Source organism: Equus caballus, chromosome X (genome assembly GCF_041296265.1).
Source record: "Equus caballus isolate H_3958 breed thoroughbred chromosome X, TB-T2T, whole genome shotgun sequence".
Lineage (NCBI taxonomy): Eukaryota > Metazoa > Chordata > Mammalia > Perissodactyla > Equidae > Equus > Equus caballus.
Genome location: NC_091715.1, coordinates 105,981,378 through 105,999,511, shown reverse-complemented (window position 1 = coordinate 105,999,511; position 18,134 = coordinate 105,981,378). Strand labels below are relative to the sequence as shown.

Genomic DNA, 18,134 nt, shown 5'->3' with positions numbered 1-18,134 from the left:
AGGCTGGAACAAGAATTGGATTTTATCCTGTCACAGCAGAAGGAACTAGAAGATTTCTTGACCCCTGTAGAGGAGTCTGTGAAGGACCAGAGTAGGTCTGATTTTTTCCTGCCTGCAGATGAGGACTGTAAGAGGACGTAAGTAACTGAATAAAGATCAAGGAATGGGGCAGGACTTAGCTGCTATAAAAAGGGAAGAAATGGAATTGAAAGGCAGGGAGTAACTAGTAGAAAAGGACAAGTTCTTATAGTTGCCATTTATCAACTCATTTTGACTTTTTTCTGTTTATCTTTCCAGGATGCTTGAAAATGAAGTAATCATTCTGGCAATTTTGTTTTATAGCATTTTGTACACTGTTATTAATCTCAAGCTTATACATGGCCACTGTAAAGTTTTTATATTTGTCAAGTTTGTTCTTAAATTAGAAATACAAATTTTATGTGTGTGGTGTCATAGTATTGTGGGATATTTATGGTCTCCTATTTATATTGACTCTTTTAAACCTAATGTTCATGCAATTGCTTCAGTGATAAATCATTTGCTATTTTAAAGGTAATTTGTTAATCTGGGGACAAACTGCATAGCTTTCAAAAATTGAATGATTTTGTCAATGTCTTGGGCTGGATATATTTTATGTGTGTGTGATCCAGTCTTTACCCTTGCTTGATGCATTGCCAAATGTTCCCACAGTAACTTTATCTCTCTGGAACTGAGATTTGGTAATCAGGCCAAATTATAAACTTTTGTTAGGAGAACTTCTATAAATGTGCTACATAAACTAGATTAAGACTAAATCGGTCTCATTTTATCAATGGCTTATTAGTGAGCTAAGATTGAGCTTATTTTTTGAAAGGCTTGCAAGTTAACTTTTTTGCAGTTGCATTAAATGTGGAAAGTATAGCTAATCTATATGGACCCTAGTTCTGTTTCTGCTCTTGTATTTCAGCCATGGTGAATTTTTGTTTTTTCATTGCTTTCTCATTTTTTTGGAAACTTATAGGATTATGTTTTTGGCCATGAGATCCTAACTGTAGTTTGAAGGAATAATTGAAACATTAGTCCCTTTCCAGTTGCTTTTATGTAGCTGCATTTATACTGTGATGAAATCTTTACCAGAATCTTCAACAATCTAGGCAACCAATTACCTATAAGTACTTTGGGACAGAAACACAGTAGATAGTTATCAATAAATCTGAATCCTTTAATCCTTATAGACATTAAGGTTGAAAAACCCTCTGGTTACTTTGATTTTCATAAACATATTCCTTGATTAGGTTAAATGAGAGTGTGTGTGTGTATGTGTGTGTGTGTAAATAGTTTGGGTGGAAATCTTGAAAATTTAGCCAACTCATCAGTTTGTTGTGAACTTAGCAGATTTGTCTGCCTTTGGTTATTGTGAATCTCATTTCTCAAAATGTATTTTGTTGAATGATGGAGTATTTATATAAGATTTTACTTTGAAAACTTATATGTTCAAAATCATTGAAGACATCTCAACACTTATTTAACTATTGCTAAACACCAATAACTTCTCATATGTCTAAATGTCCTCTGGGTTTTTTGACACCTAAAACGAGTTCCTTTGCTTCAGAGCTCCCCAGAACGTTATCCGGAGAGTAAATAGGTGACTGTAAAAATGGCAAGGTGGACAAAAGCCTTCACCTATGGAGTCTTTTTTGAATATGGTAATAATAAGGTCATGAATGCTCCATCCATAAAAATGTGCCATTAGTCATGACTGAGACCCACTGAGAAGGTAGGGGAATTGGGGAAAATCCAGTTGGCAGTATCCTTTTTGTATATAAGTAACAATACACAGTAGATAAAACATTTCTTGTTAATCCGTTTATTTCACCTGCCTTTTCAGTTACAAATTCGCAGGAAATATAGATCCTCAGCTGAAACGAATGGCCCAAGATCTCAAGGACGTTATTGAGCACCTGAATACATTTGGAAATCTTGCTGGCACTACTGACCCGGTATGTTAACTGCTTTATCTGTTTAGACAACCAAGATTTAGTATGAAATAGAATTCTGTGGTTCCTTTAGTCACCTTCTCCTGTCCTCTATAGTGCTCTTTACCTACCTCTAGAGATATGAAGCTCTTGGGTGTAGTTAGCGTGACAGGAAATATTTAAGGACAGAAAAGGTGGTGAGTTTTTTGTGCTCATTCCCGGAAGGGTGAAAAAATGACTTTCCTCCCTACATTTTCAGGGTTTTCTCTCTGTTCTTCACTTAACTAAGTATGCCCCTGTACTTATTTTTCTGTTCACTTACTCATTAGCTAGTTCATTCTTCCTTTTACATATTTATCTATATATTCATATAACTGTGAGTGTATATGTTTGAGTCTGTTACGTATATTCAGGCAGTCCTTAATTTATGATTAGGTTATATCTTAAAAGTTTGATAAGTCCAGTATTTGAGACTTAAAATATATTTTTCCATGGAAATTTTGTTAAATATGGTTATTAGGTTTCCACCTGCCTCATAGGATCCTGCTTAACTCATGATGTCATGGGGAAATACAGCCAAGGCTCCAGTTAGAGAGTTGAGACGTTTTGAATTAATTTGGCAGTAAGAAAGGATTGTTTTTTTCTCCTTTATCGATATTAATTAAAGAGCTTATTTCCTCTGTCTTTCCCTATTGTGTTAGCAGCTAGATGGAGCCCTCCTTTTCCCCACTCCTACTCCATGGCAGTAATGGTAAGAGGAATCTCCCATTGTGGGAGCTCCCATTGTACTTTCTATCAGTTGATTATAATTAGGAGTGGGACCAGGATCTTGGTAGTTGAGGATGAATGATAATATATAAGTGGTGATTTTTCTTTAGTAAGCTCTTTGTCTGATTATATACAGATAGTTTTTTACCTACATACATATTACTAACTTTTTAAATTATGAGACACCACAGTATACTTGAGAAAGCATTCGAGTTTTATTTAAGTCACTTAATCTCTCTGGGTCTTGGCTCCTTCTTTTTCAAATTGTCAAGGTTGGACTAAAGGATCTTGAAGTCCTCTCCAGCTATAAAAATTATGCCATTCTCTACTTTGGGTGAATCTAGAGTTGAACAAAGACAAATATAAATTAGTCTGGGATTATCCATGCTACCATCTCCCTGTGTTCACACAGGTTATCAAAAGCTGACAAAATATAGATTTTCTCTTTAATGAATATTAGATCACCATGTAACTCCAAAATTCAAAATTGTTTTGCTGTATAGAATTTTGATGCATAGATAAATTCATGCAGATTTAAACATGAAGCAGAGCTGGTGTCTAGTCTCTCTGTGCTAAAAATAGAAGAGATGCGTTCTGAACAGAGTAAGTAAAAGGAGACTGTAATCCTATCCTTGTCTTTTTTCTCTACGTAGCCTTGAATTGTTTTATTTTAGTAGTGGAGAGCAAATGGTTTGAGCCTTTGTTTTTGTTTTTCCTGGCAAGGGTGATTGAGATGTTTAAGATGAGTGAATGAAAGGATAATTGCTGCTTGATAGCAGGACAAAAGAAGCAAGAGATCAGCAACAATTCTTTGCTTTCCTCAGATAACATAAATCATTGGACAGGAAGCAGAGAAAACATTTACTGAACAATAATATTCTTGTAGATAATTTATTGTAACCGGATCAACAAAGGTTCATTACTGTGGGCCATTCACCAGGGTGGAAAAATAGCAACTATGTTCAACAGCATTCATGATGATGGGATTTGCCCGTTTATTTTTACCTTTTTTGAGGGGAAGTAGAAGAGAGTACTTAATATCTAAAATTTCTGTTAAGCAAGTCCATATTATGGTGTATGATATTTAGTCACATTTTCTTACAAAAATTCATTCTTCCTACTATGTTACATTTTTATATGGTGTATGGAATACACTAAATTTGCTGTTTTTATTACATTCTGTTCTTTCAGGTGTGGTGACATTTTCATTTCCTCCTATTTTCAGTATTATCCTGGAGTTTGCTAGAAAACTCATCAAAAGTGTTCTAAAATTTTTTAAATGTTTAATATTTTTGTTACAAAGTTAATACATATACTTATTCAACGTATTAAGCTTGGAAAATATGGGTATCTGTAAAGAAAATTAAATCACTTATATTACCAGTACTCTGCTAATATATTAGTGTATTTCTTTCAAGTCTGTTTGCTGTGCCAGTAGAAATATTTCTTTTGTTATAAATAGCATTGGAAACATACCTATATAAAGTTTTGTATTCTATCTTCATTTAATATTCTTTCATGGTGTTTTCCCTAAATTTTAACCATTCTTGAAAACATGGCTTTAATGACTCTATAATATTTCATTAGAGATGACTTTATAAATAAAACATTTAATCATGTTTTTATTGTTGGAGATATTGTTTCCAATTTTTTGTCATTATAAAATTGCCCTATAATAACCAGTTGTCTTTAGGCTTGATTATTTCCTCTGGATAGCTTCCTAGAAGTAGAATATACTGAGTTAAAAGATATGAATATTTGAAGACTTTTCATATATATTGTAAAAATTTACATTTTGAAGAGTTGAGTCAATTTATATTAGTATAGGTTGTATATAAATGTACCTGTTTTCCCATGCACTTGACTACTGAGTATTAACATTTATTGAAAATTGCTGATTTGGAAATCTTGCCATTTGTGACAGCATGAATGGATCTTTAGGGCATTATGCTAAGTGAAATAAGTCAGACGGAGAAAGACAAATATCATATGATCTCACTTATATGTGGAATTTAATAACAAAAGCAAACAAAAAGACAAGCTTGTAGATACAGAGAACAGATTGGTGATTGCCAGAGGTAGAGAGCAGGCAGTGGGTGAAATGGGTGAAGGGAGTCAAATGGTACAAACTTCTAGTTATAAAATAAATAATCATGGGCATGTAATCTACAGCATGGTGACTATAGTTAGTAATACTGTATTGCATATTTGAAAATTGTTGAGAGTAGATCTTAAAAGTCTTCATCACAAGAAAAAAAAATTTTTCAACTATGTGTGGTGATGGACATTAACTAGATTTATCGTGGTGGTCATTTTGTAATATACACAAATATCAAATCATTATGTTGTACACCTGAAACTAGTATGATGTTATATGTCAGTTATACCTCAATAAAAAAATTGCTTATTTCGTTGACAAAAAGTAATATTTTAAATTTTTGTGTGAATTTCTTGTAAAATGTCTCAATATTCTTTCTTTATTTTTGTGCTGTAGTAGTCAGTCTTTTACTGAATTGTAGGAATCAAATTCTTTACAATACAAAATAATTAGATTGAACTAATATATAGATGTAATGAATATTACAAATATAAAATAGCAAGAAAAAGCCATTAATATTTAGTACATTCCCAGTCAATTTATTATGAGAAGAAATAAAAAGTCCCTTCGTAATTTCAATTTTCTATTTACCGTATCAGAATAATCACAATCTAAAAATCTTGTGTATGTTTTTAGCTCCAGCAGATCTGCAAAGTTCTGAATGCTCATGTGGACTCTCTACAGTGGATTAATCAGAATTCAGGTGGGAGTTTATTTGTACACCAAGCTATCTGTATAGCAAGTAGAAAATGTGAGACCAGTCAGGTTTTGTGCCCCAAGACCACACTCAAATAATAGCTCAGTTGTAGGAGTGTTGCTTAACTCATGGTATGTCTACATTAGTTCTGAAGAGCTATAATTGCTTATTTTTATAAAGTGAAACACAGGAAAGATAAATTAGAAACTAATGAAAATAGGGGGTGTATAGGAATGAAGTGGAGGAGATAAGGATAGAAGCAGGACTTCTCTGAGTATACCTTTTGATACAGTTTTGACTTTTGGACCATATAAAAGTTTAAATACTCAAAAATTAAAATTAAACCAAAAATAATGGGAAGAAAGACAAATGGTAATATTGAATATGACCTAAAACCGAACAAAGCTGTGTAACTAATTTATAACATAATCATGCATTTCAGATAACTTTTGAACATAGTGATCTTGATGGTACATCCTCATGAGGATGTAATCTTAAGGATAAAAAGAACTGCAAAGAAATCTTAAACTTTCTTAATAAGTTTATTGTTAGTTTCAGAATTATAATATATATGGCATAATAATATTACTGCCCTTTTATATATAGGAGGATACAGCAAATGCATATTCTAATAATGAAAAACAAAGATTTTCATTGAAAGATAAAGGAAATCTATTTTTCCTTTCCTTCTTTTATATTAATATTATAAATTTGAACTGCAAAATATCAGTATGAATTCCTCTCCTCTTGTTCTGTACATGGAAAGGGCCAAGAAGCAATGGCAGACTCCCCAGTAGCAATCAGCACATCTGGCACCTAAATCTTGGTTTCCAAATACCATTCCTGTTAAAAGAAACCAAGGCTTCTTGGGGAAATAACTGATCTCGGGTCTCAGGCAGGAAATGTACAGGGTGAGTTTGGGACTTTATATGCCAGAAAACAAAGATTGTTCAAAGACTAATGAGGTTATATCAGGAGACAAGATTGTGTTTGAATGGTCTTCTATTTGCTAAATTAGGATGGTTCAAACATTAGAAAGAATAATGACAGTAATAGATTATAGTACACTGATGGGGGGGGCGGGAACCGGTGAGTCCACAGTGATACTCCAACAAAAAAGAGAGAAACGGGAGGTCCTTTATAGAAACATGCCAGCTAGTAATTGTAGAAGGAATGATAGAATGAGAGAACCACCATTAAAAAGTTTTCAAAAGAGCACTTTTATTAAGCTTCCCCTGATCTTGGATACCCCACTTCATTTATAAAATCTTTCAACTGTCAGTTATTTCTTGGAAGAAAAAATATGCTAGCAGTAAATGGACCAAATAAAGCTTACAAGTTACTGAGTTATTGTTTCAAAAAGCAGTTTTATTGAGGTATAATTTACATACCATAAATTTCACCCATTTTAATTGTACAATTTGATGAGAAAGTCACCATTTTGCAGCCCCAGCATAATGACTGATTCAGGCAAGGGTCATCAATGAATGCTAAAACCACTGAGTTTAAGATTTTTGGGGAACAGGATATTTATATGATCTCAAAAGTATCACTCCACAGATTAGTTAAAAATTACAAAGGAGAAAATGTACCTTTATCACAGAGCTGTCTGACAAGTACAATTTTAATCAAGTGATCAAATTTAATATCACCAATAGTGGGATAACTTGACACTGTGTGCCTCTTGATCGACGTGATAAAACATACACAATGTCACGTATGTAGTATTCTTACCAAAAATATTTAACCTGAAGCTAACCATAGGAAAATAATCAGACATTCTATGTATGAGACATTCTGAAAGATAATTGGCTTGCACTCTTCAAAAGTCAGTCATGGGAAGCAAAAAAATTAAAAACAAAAAAAATTAAGGAGATTATCTTAGATTAAAAGTAACATAATCAAGTTACCATCTTAACTTTGATTGGATACTGGATCAAAACCAAGAAGATATTATTTTGAACAATTGGGGAAATTAAATATGGACTATATATTAAGTTATATTAAGGAATTTTATTATTTTCCTATGTGTGTTATTGTGGTTATGTAGGAAAATATCTTTTAAGTAATTTTATTGGGATTATAACAGTTTATAACATTGTGTAATTTCGGGTGTATGCTATTATTTGTCAATTCCTGAATATACTTCTTTGTGCTCACCCCCAGTAGTCTAATTTTTATCCATCACCATACATTTGTGCCCTTTTGTCCCTTTTGCCCACCCCCTAACCCTCTCCCCCTCTGGTAACCACTAATCTGTTCTCTTTATCCACGTATTTGTTATCTTCCACATGAGTGAAATTACGCAGTATTTGTCTTTCTCTGTCTGGCTTGTTTCACTTAACATCATACCCTTCAGGTCCATCCGTGTTGTTGCAAATGGGACGATTTTGTCTTTTTTTATGGCTGAGTAGCATTCCATTGTATATATATACAACATCTTCTTTATCCATGCACCTGCAGAAGGGAACTTTGTTGCTTCCACATCCTAGCTATTGTGAATAATGCTGCAATGAACATAGGGGTGCATAAATCACTTTGGATCATTGGTTTCAAGTTGTTTGGATAAATACCCAGTCATGGGATAGCTGGATCATATGGTATTTCTATTTTTAATTTTTTGAGAAATCTCCACACTGTTTTCCGTAGTGGCTGCACCAGCTTGCATTCCCACCAGCAGTGTATGAGGGTTCCCTTTTCTCCACATCCTCTCTAACATTTGTTGTTTTTTGTCTTGGTAATTATAGCCATTCTGACTAGTGTAAGGTGATATCTCATTGTAGTTTTGATTTGCATTTCCCTAATAATTAGTGATGTTGAGCATCATTTCATGTGTCTGTTGGCCATCTGTGTATCTTCCTTGGAAAAATGTCTGTTCATGTCCTTTGCCCATTTTTTGATCGGGTTGTTTGGTATTTTGTTGTTGAGTTGTATGAGTTCTTTATATATTTTGGAGATCAACCCCGTGTCTGATAAATGTTTTGTGAATATTTTCTCCCAGTTGGTGGGTTGTCTTTCCATTTTGTTCATGGTTTCCTTTGCTTTTCAGAAGCTTTTTAGTCTGATGTAGTCCCCCATTTGTTAACTTTTTCTTTTGTTTCCCTTGCCTGAGTAGACAGGATGTTCAAAAAGATGTTATTAAGACCAATGTCAAAGCGTGTACTGTCTATATTTTCTTCTGGGAGTTTTATGATTTCAGGTCTTACATTCAAATCTTTAATCCATTTTGACTTTTAACTTTTGTGTATGGTGCAAGATAATGATCTACTTTCATTCTTTTGCATGTGGCTGTCCAGTTTTCCCAACACCATTTATTGAAGAGACTTTCCTTTCTCCATTGTATGTTCTTGGCCCCTTTGTCAAAGATTAACTGTCCACAGATGTGTAGTTTTATTTCTGGGCTTTCAATTCTGATACATAGATCTGTTTGTCTGTTTTGGTGCCAATACTATGCTGTTTTGATTACTAAAGCTTTGTAGTATATTTTGAAGTCAGGAATTGTGATGCCTCCAGGTTTGTTCTTTTTTTCTCAGGATTGCTTTGGCTATTTGGAGTCTTTTGTTGTTCCATATAAATTTTAGGATTCTTTGTTCTATTTCTGTGAAGAATGTCATTGGGATTCTGATTGGGATTTCATTGAATCTGTAGATTGCTTTTGATAGTATGGACATTTTAACTATGTTTATTCTTCCAACCTATGAACATGGAGTATCTTTCCATTTCTTTTTGTCTTCTTCAATTTCTTTCAATAATGTCTTATAGTTTTCAGTGTACAGGTCTTTCACCTCTTTGGTTAGGTTTATTCCTAAGTATTTTATTCTTTTTTGTTGAGATTGTAAATGGGATTGTATTCTTGATTTTTCTTTCTGCTAGTTCATTGTTAGTGTATAGGAATGAAACTGATTTTTTAAAATTGATTTTGTATCCTGAAACTTTGCTGTAGTTGTTGGTTATTTCTAATAGTTTTCTGGTGGATTCTTTAGGGTTTTATATATATAGAATCATGTCATCTGCAAATAGCAAAAGTTTCACTTCTTCCTTTCCAATTTGGATTCCTTATATTTCTTTTTCTTGCCTAATTGCTCTGGCCAAAACCTCCAGTATTATGTTGAATAGGAGTGGTAAGAGTGGGCACCCTTGTCTCGTTCCTGTTCTCAGAGGGATGGCTTTCAGTTTTTCACCATTAAGTATGATGTGTAGGAAAATATTTTGATTCTTACAAGCTGCATGCTACATTCTTTAGAGATGTGTCATGTCTGTAGTTTTCTTTCAAGTGGTTCAGCCAAAACCGTTGGTGAAGAGAATGCAATGGATCAATTTGTGGCAAGGTGGCAACAGAGGGTTAATCTAGGTAAAAGGTATACAAGTTTGAGATTTTTACTGTTCTCTCAACTTTTTTATAGATTCAAAATAAAAATTGGGAGGAAATCAGTTGTATAGACTTTTGCCTAATAATGAAATGTAATGAGACCTCAGTAATTGAGACAATTGGGGAGTAGTTAGCCAATCATTGTTACTGTTTTTGAAGATGTGGTATGAAAATAATATAAATTTTCTTATTTGCCATTCTAGATTCCTCATTCTCTGCAGTAATAGAGGCCATCAACCATGAGCTTCTTTCCCTTTCAGACATTCCTATATCATCATCCATCTTTTCTTCTTTCTCTCCTGTGTTAGAGGAAGAAATGTCCTATCCCTTTGTAAAGTGTATTTTGAATAATCAGAGGGAGGTTAAATTCTGTATTGCTTTAGTAGTGATTGCCTGATGGGGAGAGGTTTCTGAGTCAGATACATATGAGTTCAAGTCAAGGCATTACCACTTAACAGTTGTGTGAACTTGTTGCTTAATCTCTTTGAGTCTGTGTCCCCATTTTAAAAATGTAGGTTAATATTTACCTTTTAGGTTTTTGTAAGGATTAAAAGAAGCAATGTTGAACTTGCCTTGATCAGTGCCTGGCCTCTGGTTAGTGGTTGGCAAATGATAGCAGCAGAACTGGTTATCAGAGTTTACCATGTACAGGAGAGAGAGAGAAAGACAAGAAGAGTCATTTGATTCGAAAGGTAGCTATTAAATTGGATCTAGAGAAGGCAGTTCTAGGTAGATTGTCATTGAAACCACTTACCTAGAGAAGCTGTAAGAGCAGCTGAGATGTGGGCAATGTCAGTGGCTGGAAATCATTGAAAAATGAGATTATACAGAGTTTGACTCGGTTGTTTTCCTGTCTATTGCATATTTTCCTACAGTCAGCAATGCTTCTTGGGTGGAGCTGAGGGGATGTCAATATGTAATTAGGACTGTAGAGAAAGATTATAGTAATGTTTTTCTTTTGGCTTGAATCCTCTTTGCATAAATGAAATCTCAAGGTTCTCAGCCAGTGTTTTCCTACTAATAAAATTGAGGTTGTTAGCGCTGCAAAGGACTTACTTTATATAAATGAAGAAACTGTGGCCCAGAGAGGTTAAATTATGTCCCTAAGAACACACAGCTAGTTGGTGGTGGAGCTAGGATCAGAATCCAAATTTCCTAATTACCAGAACAGTATTTTTTCTGCTGGTGTGCTCCTAAAACAATTCTAATATAGGCATCACTGGATATAAAAAAAATCTTAATCATGTACCTAAAAATAGAGGACAAGGGTTTTCAAAGTATGATAATAGTAGTACTTTGAGTGGCATATAAGTTCTAGGTGTCTGGGTAAATTTCTCAGTCAACACAGGTTACAAAGAGTAAGACAGTGGAGAGTAATGATTACTGGAAGTTACTTTTCTGCTAAAAATTCAATTTAGCTGGTGAGGCAATAAGATCTCGTATAGGTTCTCGACTGAGACAAGGGAGGCCATGATGAAGAATGGGAAAAGACCTGGTAATTCTTGATACTGTGCTCCTTTTTTCTGTTTCCACCCAAGAAAGCTTTCCTTTTCATATCAGGAAATAACATGATCAAGTAATGGAGAGTGGCAGAGTTTAATTATGCTGTCTAAGACAGGGTTTTTTTTGTTGTTGGTGGTTTATTTTGCTTTTTTATATTTAATGGCATTATGTCTTCTGAAATGGTCTGTGGACTGAGAAATTTTAAGGTTAAGTTCCTCAATGAGTCCATTTATTCACATCCAAATAATAGTTATAGAAAAACTAATACATATGTTATGTAACGATAGAAATAATATAATTTTTTTACTAAAGTGAAACCTCTAACTGTATAGTTTTTAAAATGCTTTTAAAGTTGAAATCTGTATTTTAAAACATTTTTGGGAAATGTTTTTTGAACTTAATATCTTTATGTCAATACAAATTTTTTGCTATTATAAAACATAGTAGCTATTATCCTAATAGGATCATGTATTTAATTTAAAAAATCAGCTTTCCTTTTAAATTGACTTGGGAATCATATGTTACACTTTAAATATGTTAAAATATTGCCCTGTCCAATCAACTTTTAAATACCCATGAGTAAGTTAATAGAGAACCAGATCCTTTTCCTCCTCTAACCTATGTAGAGATCGCTATGATGCGACTGAACTAGAAAAGGGTCAGAGATAGGTACAAGAAAGTTGAATTATGGAGTGTCTAAACAGAGGCCAGTATTGACCAGTTTCAAATTTGATATTTATGTATTGTTTAACATTATCTCTGTTTCTTTTCCTCCTGATTAGTATAGGTAATTGAGAGTCAATAGTAACTATAGTCAAACACCAGTTCCCTCTCTTGTCTTTCTCTTTGTAAAAATTTACAGCATTATTTTGAGGTTGACTTGATGGCATTGCTGCAGTCACACATCTGTCTTCTGAGTTGGCAATCACTAGAACTGCAGCAACTCCAGCTCTTCTGGGACTGCTTATGACAGAGAAGGCAATCAATCTGAGCCAATTTGTGATTCATTTAAAATATGTGGATCTACTTCTCTTCGAGGGAGGAGGTAGGGGTGAAGGATAGGTGTTTTTTGTTTCTTCATGTACCAAACCGTTGTCAAGTCTGTTATATTTATCAAACACTACAGTAAAGGGACAGGCAGTGGAAAATCTTGTCGTTATTTTTTTTTTACTTTTTATTAAGATTATGATAGTTTACAACCTTGTGAAATTTCAGTTGTACATTATTGTTTGTCAGTCATGTTGTAGGTGCACCACTTCACCCTTTGTGCCCACCCCCCACCACCCCTTTCCCCTGGTAACCACTAAGCTGTTCTCTTTGTCTACATGTTTAACTTCCAGATATGAGTGGAGTCACACCAAGATTGTCTTTCTCTATCTGGCTTATTTCACTTAACATAATACCCTCAAGGTCCATCCATGTTGTTGTGAATGGGATGATTTTATCCTTTTTTATGGCTGAGTAGTATTCCATTATATATATACCATATCTTCTTTATCCAATCATCAGTTGATGGGCACTTAGATTGCTTCCACGTTTTGGCTATTGTAAATAATGCTGCAGTGAACATAGGGGTGCATGGGACTGTTGGAACGGCTGATTTCAAGTTCTTTGGATAGATACCCAGTACGGGGATGGCTGGGTCATATGGTATTTCTATTTTTAATTTTTTGACAAATTTCCATACTGTTTTCCATAGTGGCTGCACCAGTTTGCATTCCCACCAGCAGTGTATGAGGGTTCCTTTTTCTCCACAACCTCTCCAACATTTGTCACTTTTCGTTTTGTTTATTTTTGCCATTCTAATGGGTGTAAGGTGATATCTTAGTGTAGTTTTGATTTGCATTTCCCTGATGATTAATGATGATGAGCACCTTTTCGTGTGCCTATTGGCCATCCGTATATCTTCTTTGGAGAAATGTCTGTTCATGTCCCCTGCCCATTGTTTGATCGGGCTGTTTGATTTTTTGTTGTTGAGTTGTGTGAGCTCTTCATATAGTTTAGAGATTAACCCTTTGTCAGATATATGACTTACAAATATTTTTTCCCAATTGGTGGGTTGTTTTTTTGTTTCAATCCCGTTTTCCCTTGCCTTGAAGAAGCTCTTTAGTCTGATGAAGTCCCATTTGTTTATTCTTTCTATTGTTTCCCTTGTCTGAGAAGACATGGTGTCCGAAAAGATCCTTTTGATACTGATGTCAAAGAGTGTACTGCCTATATTTTCTTCTAGAAGCCTGATGGTTTCAGGTCTTATCTTTAGGTCTTTGATCCATTTTGAGTTTATTTTTGTGAATGGTGAAAAAGAATGGTCAATTTTCATTCTTTTACATGTGGCTGTCCAGTTTTCCCAGCACCATTTGTTGAAAAGACTTTCTTTTCTCCATTGTATGCCCTCAGCTCCTTTGTCGAAGATTAGCTGTCCATAGATGTGTGGTTTTATTTCTGGGCTTTCAATTCTGTTCCATTGATCTGTGCATCTGTTCTTGTACCAGTACCATGCTGTTTTGATTACTGTAGCTTTGTAGAATGTTTTGAAGTCAGGAATTGTGATGCCTCCAGCTTTGTTCTTTTTTCTCAGGATTGCTTTAGCGATTTGGGGTCTTTTGTTGCCCCATATGAATTTTAGGATTCTTTGTTCTATTTCTGTGAAGAATGTCATTGAGATTCTGATTGGGATAGCGTTGAATCTGTAGATTGCTTTAGGTAGTATGGACATTTTAACTGTTTATTCTTCCAATCCATGTGCATGGAATGTCTTTCCATCTCTTTATGTCGTCATCAATTTCTTTCAGGAAAGTCTTGTAGTTTTCGTTGTATAGATCTTCAACTTCCTTGGTTAAATTTACCTCAAGGTATTTTATTCTTATTGTTGTGATTGTGAATGGGATTGTGTTTTTGAGTTCTTTTTCTGTTAGTTCACTGTTAGAGTATAGAAATGCTACTGATTTATGTAGGTTGATTTTATACCCTGCAACTTTGCTGTAGCTGTTGATTATTTCTAATAGTTTTCCAATGGATTCTTTGGGGTTTTCTATATATAAGATCATGTCATGTGCAAACAGCGAGAGTTTTACTTCTTCATTGCCTATTTGGATTCCTTTTGTTTCTTTTTCCTGCTCTATTGTTCTGGCCAAAACCTCCAGTACTATGTTGAATAAGAGTGGTGAGAGTGGACATCCTTGTCTTCTTCCTGTTCTCAGAGGGGTGGCTTTCAGTTTTTGCCCAATTGAGTATGATGTTGGCTGTGGGTTTGTCATATATGGCCTTTATTATGTTGAGTTACTTTCCTTCTATACACATTTTATTGAGGGTTTTTATCATAAATGGATGTTGGATCTTGTCAAATGCTTTCTTTGCATCTATTGAGATGATCATGTGGTTTTTGCTTCTCATTTTGTTAATGTAGTGTATCACATTGATTGACTTGCAGATGTTGAACCATCCCTGTGTCCCTGGTATAAATCCCACTTGATTATGGTGTATGATCTTTTTAATGTATTCCTGTATTCGGTTTGCCAGAATTTTGTTGAGGATTTTTGCATCTATGTTCATCAGTGATACTGGCCTATAGTTCTCCTTCTTTGTGTTGTCCTTGTCTGGTTTTGGCATCAGGGTGATGTTGGCTTCATAGAATGTGTTAGGGAGTGCTCCATCTTCCTCAACTTTCTGGAATAGTTTGAGAAGGATAGGTATTAAATCTTCTTTGAATGTTTGGTAGAATTCTCCAGAGAAGCCGTCTGGTCCTGGACTTTTATTTTTGGAGAGGTTTTTGATTATTGTTTCTATTTCTTTACTTGTGATTGGTCTATTCAGATTCTCTATTTCTTCCTGCTTCATTTTTGGGAAGTTGTAAGAGTCTAAGAATTTATCTATTTCTTCTGGATTGTCCAATTTGTTGGCATATAGGTTTTCATAGTATTCTTGAGTATTCATAATCTTTTGTATCTGTGGTATCCGTTGTGATTTCTCGTCTTTCATTTCTAACTTTATTTATTTGAGGCTTCTCTCTTTTTTTTCTTAGTGAGTCTGGCTAAGGCTTTGTCAATTTTGTTTATTTTCTCAAGAATCAACTCTTTGTTTCATTGATCCTTTCTACTGTCTTTGTGTTTCAATTTAATGTATTTCTGCTCTAATTTTTATTATATCCCTCCTTCTGCTGACTTTGGGCTTTGTTCGTTTTTCTTTTCTAATTCTGTTAGGTGTCGTTTGAGATTGCTCATCTGAGATTTTTCTTGTTTATTGAGGTAAGCCTGTATTGCAGTGAACTTTCCTCTTAGGACCACTTTTGCTGCATCCCAAACAAGTTGGTATGGCATGTTTTCATTTTCACTTGTCTCCAGATAATATTTGATTTCTTCTTTAATTTCTTCAATGCTCCATTGGTTGTTCATAGCATGTTGTTTAATCTCCACAGTTTTGGCCAGCTTCATTCTTGTAGTTGATTTCTAGATTCATAGCATCATGGTCGGAAAAGATGCTTGATATTATTTCAACCCTCTTGAATTTGCATTTGTTGTGGCTTGCTTTGTTTCCCAAGATATGGTCTATCCTTGAGAATGTTCCATGTGCACTTGAGAAGAATGTGTAACCTGCTGTTTTTGGATGGAGTGTTCTATATATATCTATTGAGTCCATCTGGCCTAGTTTTTCATTTAATTCTACAATTTCCTTGTTGACTTTCTGTCTGGATGATCTATCCATTGGTGTTAGTGGGGTGTTGAGGTCCCCTACTATTATTGTATTGTTGTTGATATCTCCTTTTAGTTTTGTTAATAGTTGCTTTACATACTTTGGTGCTCCTGTGTTGGGTGCATATATATTTATAAGTGTTATGCCTTCATGGTGGAGTGTCCCTTTTATCATCATAAACTGACCCTCTTTGTCTCTCTTTATCTGTTTACTTTGAAGTCTACTTTGTCTGATATTAGTATGGCGACACTTGCTTTCTTATGGTCATTATTAGCTTGGAGTATGGTCCTCTATCACTTCACTGTGAGTCTATGTTTGTCTTTGGGGCTGAGGTGTGTTTCCTGGAGGCAGCATATTGTTGGGTCTTGTTCTTTGATCCATCCTGCCACTCTGTGTCTTTTGATTGGAGACTTCAATCCATTTACATGTAGAGTGATTATTGAAATGTGGGGGCCTAATGCTGCCATTTTATTGCTTGTTTTCTGCTTCTCTTGCATTTCCTTTGTTTCTCGTCCCATGAATTTTGGACTACCAATTCAGGTAGGTAGTTTTGGCTATATTGGCTTTCTTCTTCTTTGTAATTTGTGTCTTTATTCTTATTATTAGTTTAGTGGTTAACATGTGGTTTGTATAAAATATTTCATAGATGAGATAGTCCATTTTCTGATAGCCTCTTATTTCCTTAGATTAAGCCATTCCATCCCTTGCCTCTTCCCCTTCTAGGTTGTTATTGTCAGATTTTTTTTCTTCCTTCTTGTGTTGTGAGTTTGTCATTAAAATGACAAGATTATATTTATTCTTGGTGTTTCCCTCCCTTTTATCTTTAATGTTATATTTAGCCTTTGCTAACCTGTCCTGGTGGAGAGCTACAACTTTCTGATTTTGTCTTTCTACTTATCTCCTTTGCTCTGGGTTTTGTAACCCCTTTCCTTTTTTTGTTTTTTCACGTATGAGGGTCTACCTGAGTATTTCTTGTAGGGGAGGTCTTGTGATGATGAACTCCCTTAACTTTTGTTTATCTGGGAAAGGTTTTATTTCTCCATCATAGTTGAATGATATTTTTGCTGGATAGAGTATTCTTGGCTGCAAGTTTTTGTCCTCCAGAGTTTTGAATATATCATTCTACTCTCTTCTAGCCTGTAAGGTATCTGCTGAGAAATCCGCTGACCGCCTTATGGGGGTTTCTTTGTAGATTATTTTCTTCTGCCTTGCTGCCCTTAATATTTTCTCTTTGTCATTGACTTTTGCAAGCTTCACTACTATATGCTTTGGGGTTGGTCTTTTTACATTGATAAAGTTTGGAAGTCTATTAGCTTCTGTCACATGGAGTTGCATCTCTCTCTCCCCAGGTTCGGGATGTTCTCAGCCATTATTTCTTTGAACAGGCTTTCTGCCCCCTTCTCCTTCTCTTCTCCCTCTTGGATACTTATAATCCTTATGTTGCATTTCCTAATTGAGTCAGATATTTCTCAGAGAGTTTCTTCATTTCTTTTTAGACTTAGTTTTCTCTCCTCCTCTATCTGCAGCATTTCTATATTCTTATCCTCCAAATTGCTAATTCTGTCTTCTGTATTATTGACCCTACTGTTCAGAGAGTCCAGATTTTTCTTAATCTCCTCCATTGTGTTCTTCATCTCCAACATTTCTGATTGGTTCTTCTTTATAGTATCAAGCTCTTTTGTGACATAGCTCCTGAACTTGTTGAGTTGTCTATCTGTATTCTCTTTTAACTCATTGAGTTTTTTAATGATGGCTATTTTGAATGCATTGTCATTTAAGTTATAGATTTGAGTGTCTTCAGGATTGTTTTCTGGATACTTTTCATTTCCCTTCTGTTCTGGAGATTTAATATATTTTTTCATACTGCTTGATGGCATGGATTTGTGCCTCCGCATAGAGATAGAGTTTGGTTACTGCTTCCACTTGCTTCTTCTGGTGGGAGGCAGCAGCAGGTGTATACTCTGCACTGACCAGGATCCCTGTGAGCTGTTCCTGACCGAGCCTGGGACCCTCCTCCTGATTGCTGTGGCCCTGTGGGGTCTCGCATCAGCTGTG

General features: G+C 34.9%; 1 protein-coding gene across 14 annotated transcripts in view; it reads left to right on the top strand.

Moving 5' to 3' along the window:
• The window catches only part of NUP62CL (nucleoporin 62 C-terminal like), a 113,029-nt gene that overhangs the window by 78,913 nt on the left and 15,982 nt on the right, over positions 1 to 18,134 (top strand). For 3 of the 14 annotated variants that reach the window (NM_001433615.1, XM_070256675.1, XM_014729067.3), the window contains 3 exon segments: positions 3 to 137; positions 1,868 to 1,979; positions 5,458 to 5,524. In NM_001433615.1, coding sequence (NP_001420544.1) covers positions 3 to 137; positions 1,868 to 1,979; positions 5,458 to 5,524 — 314 coding nt within the window. 14 annotated transcript variants of the gene reach the window in all.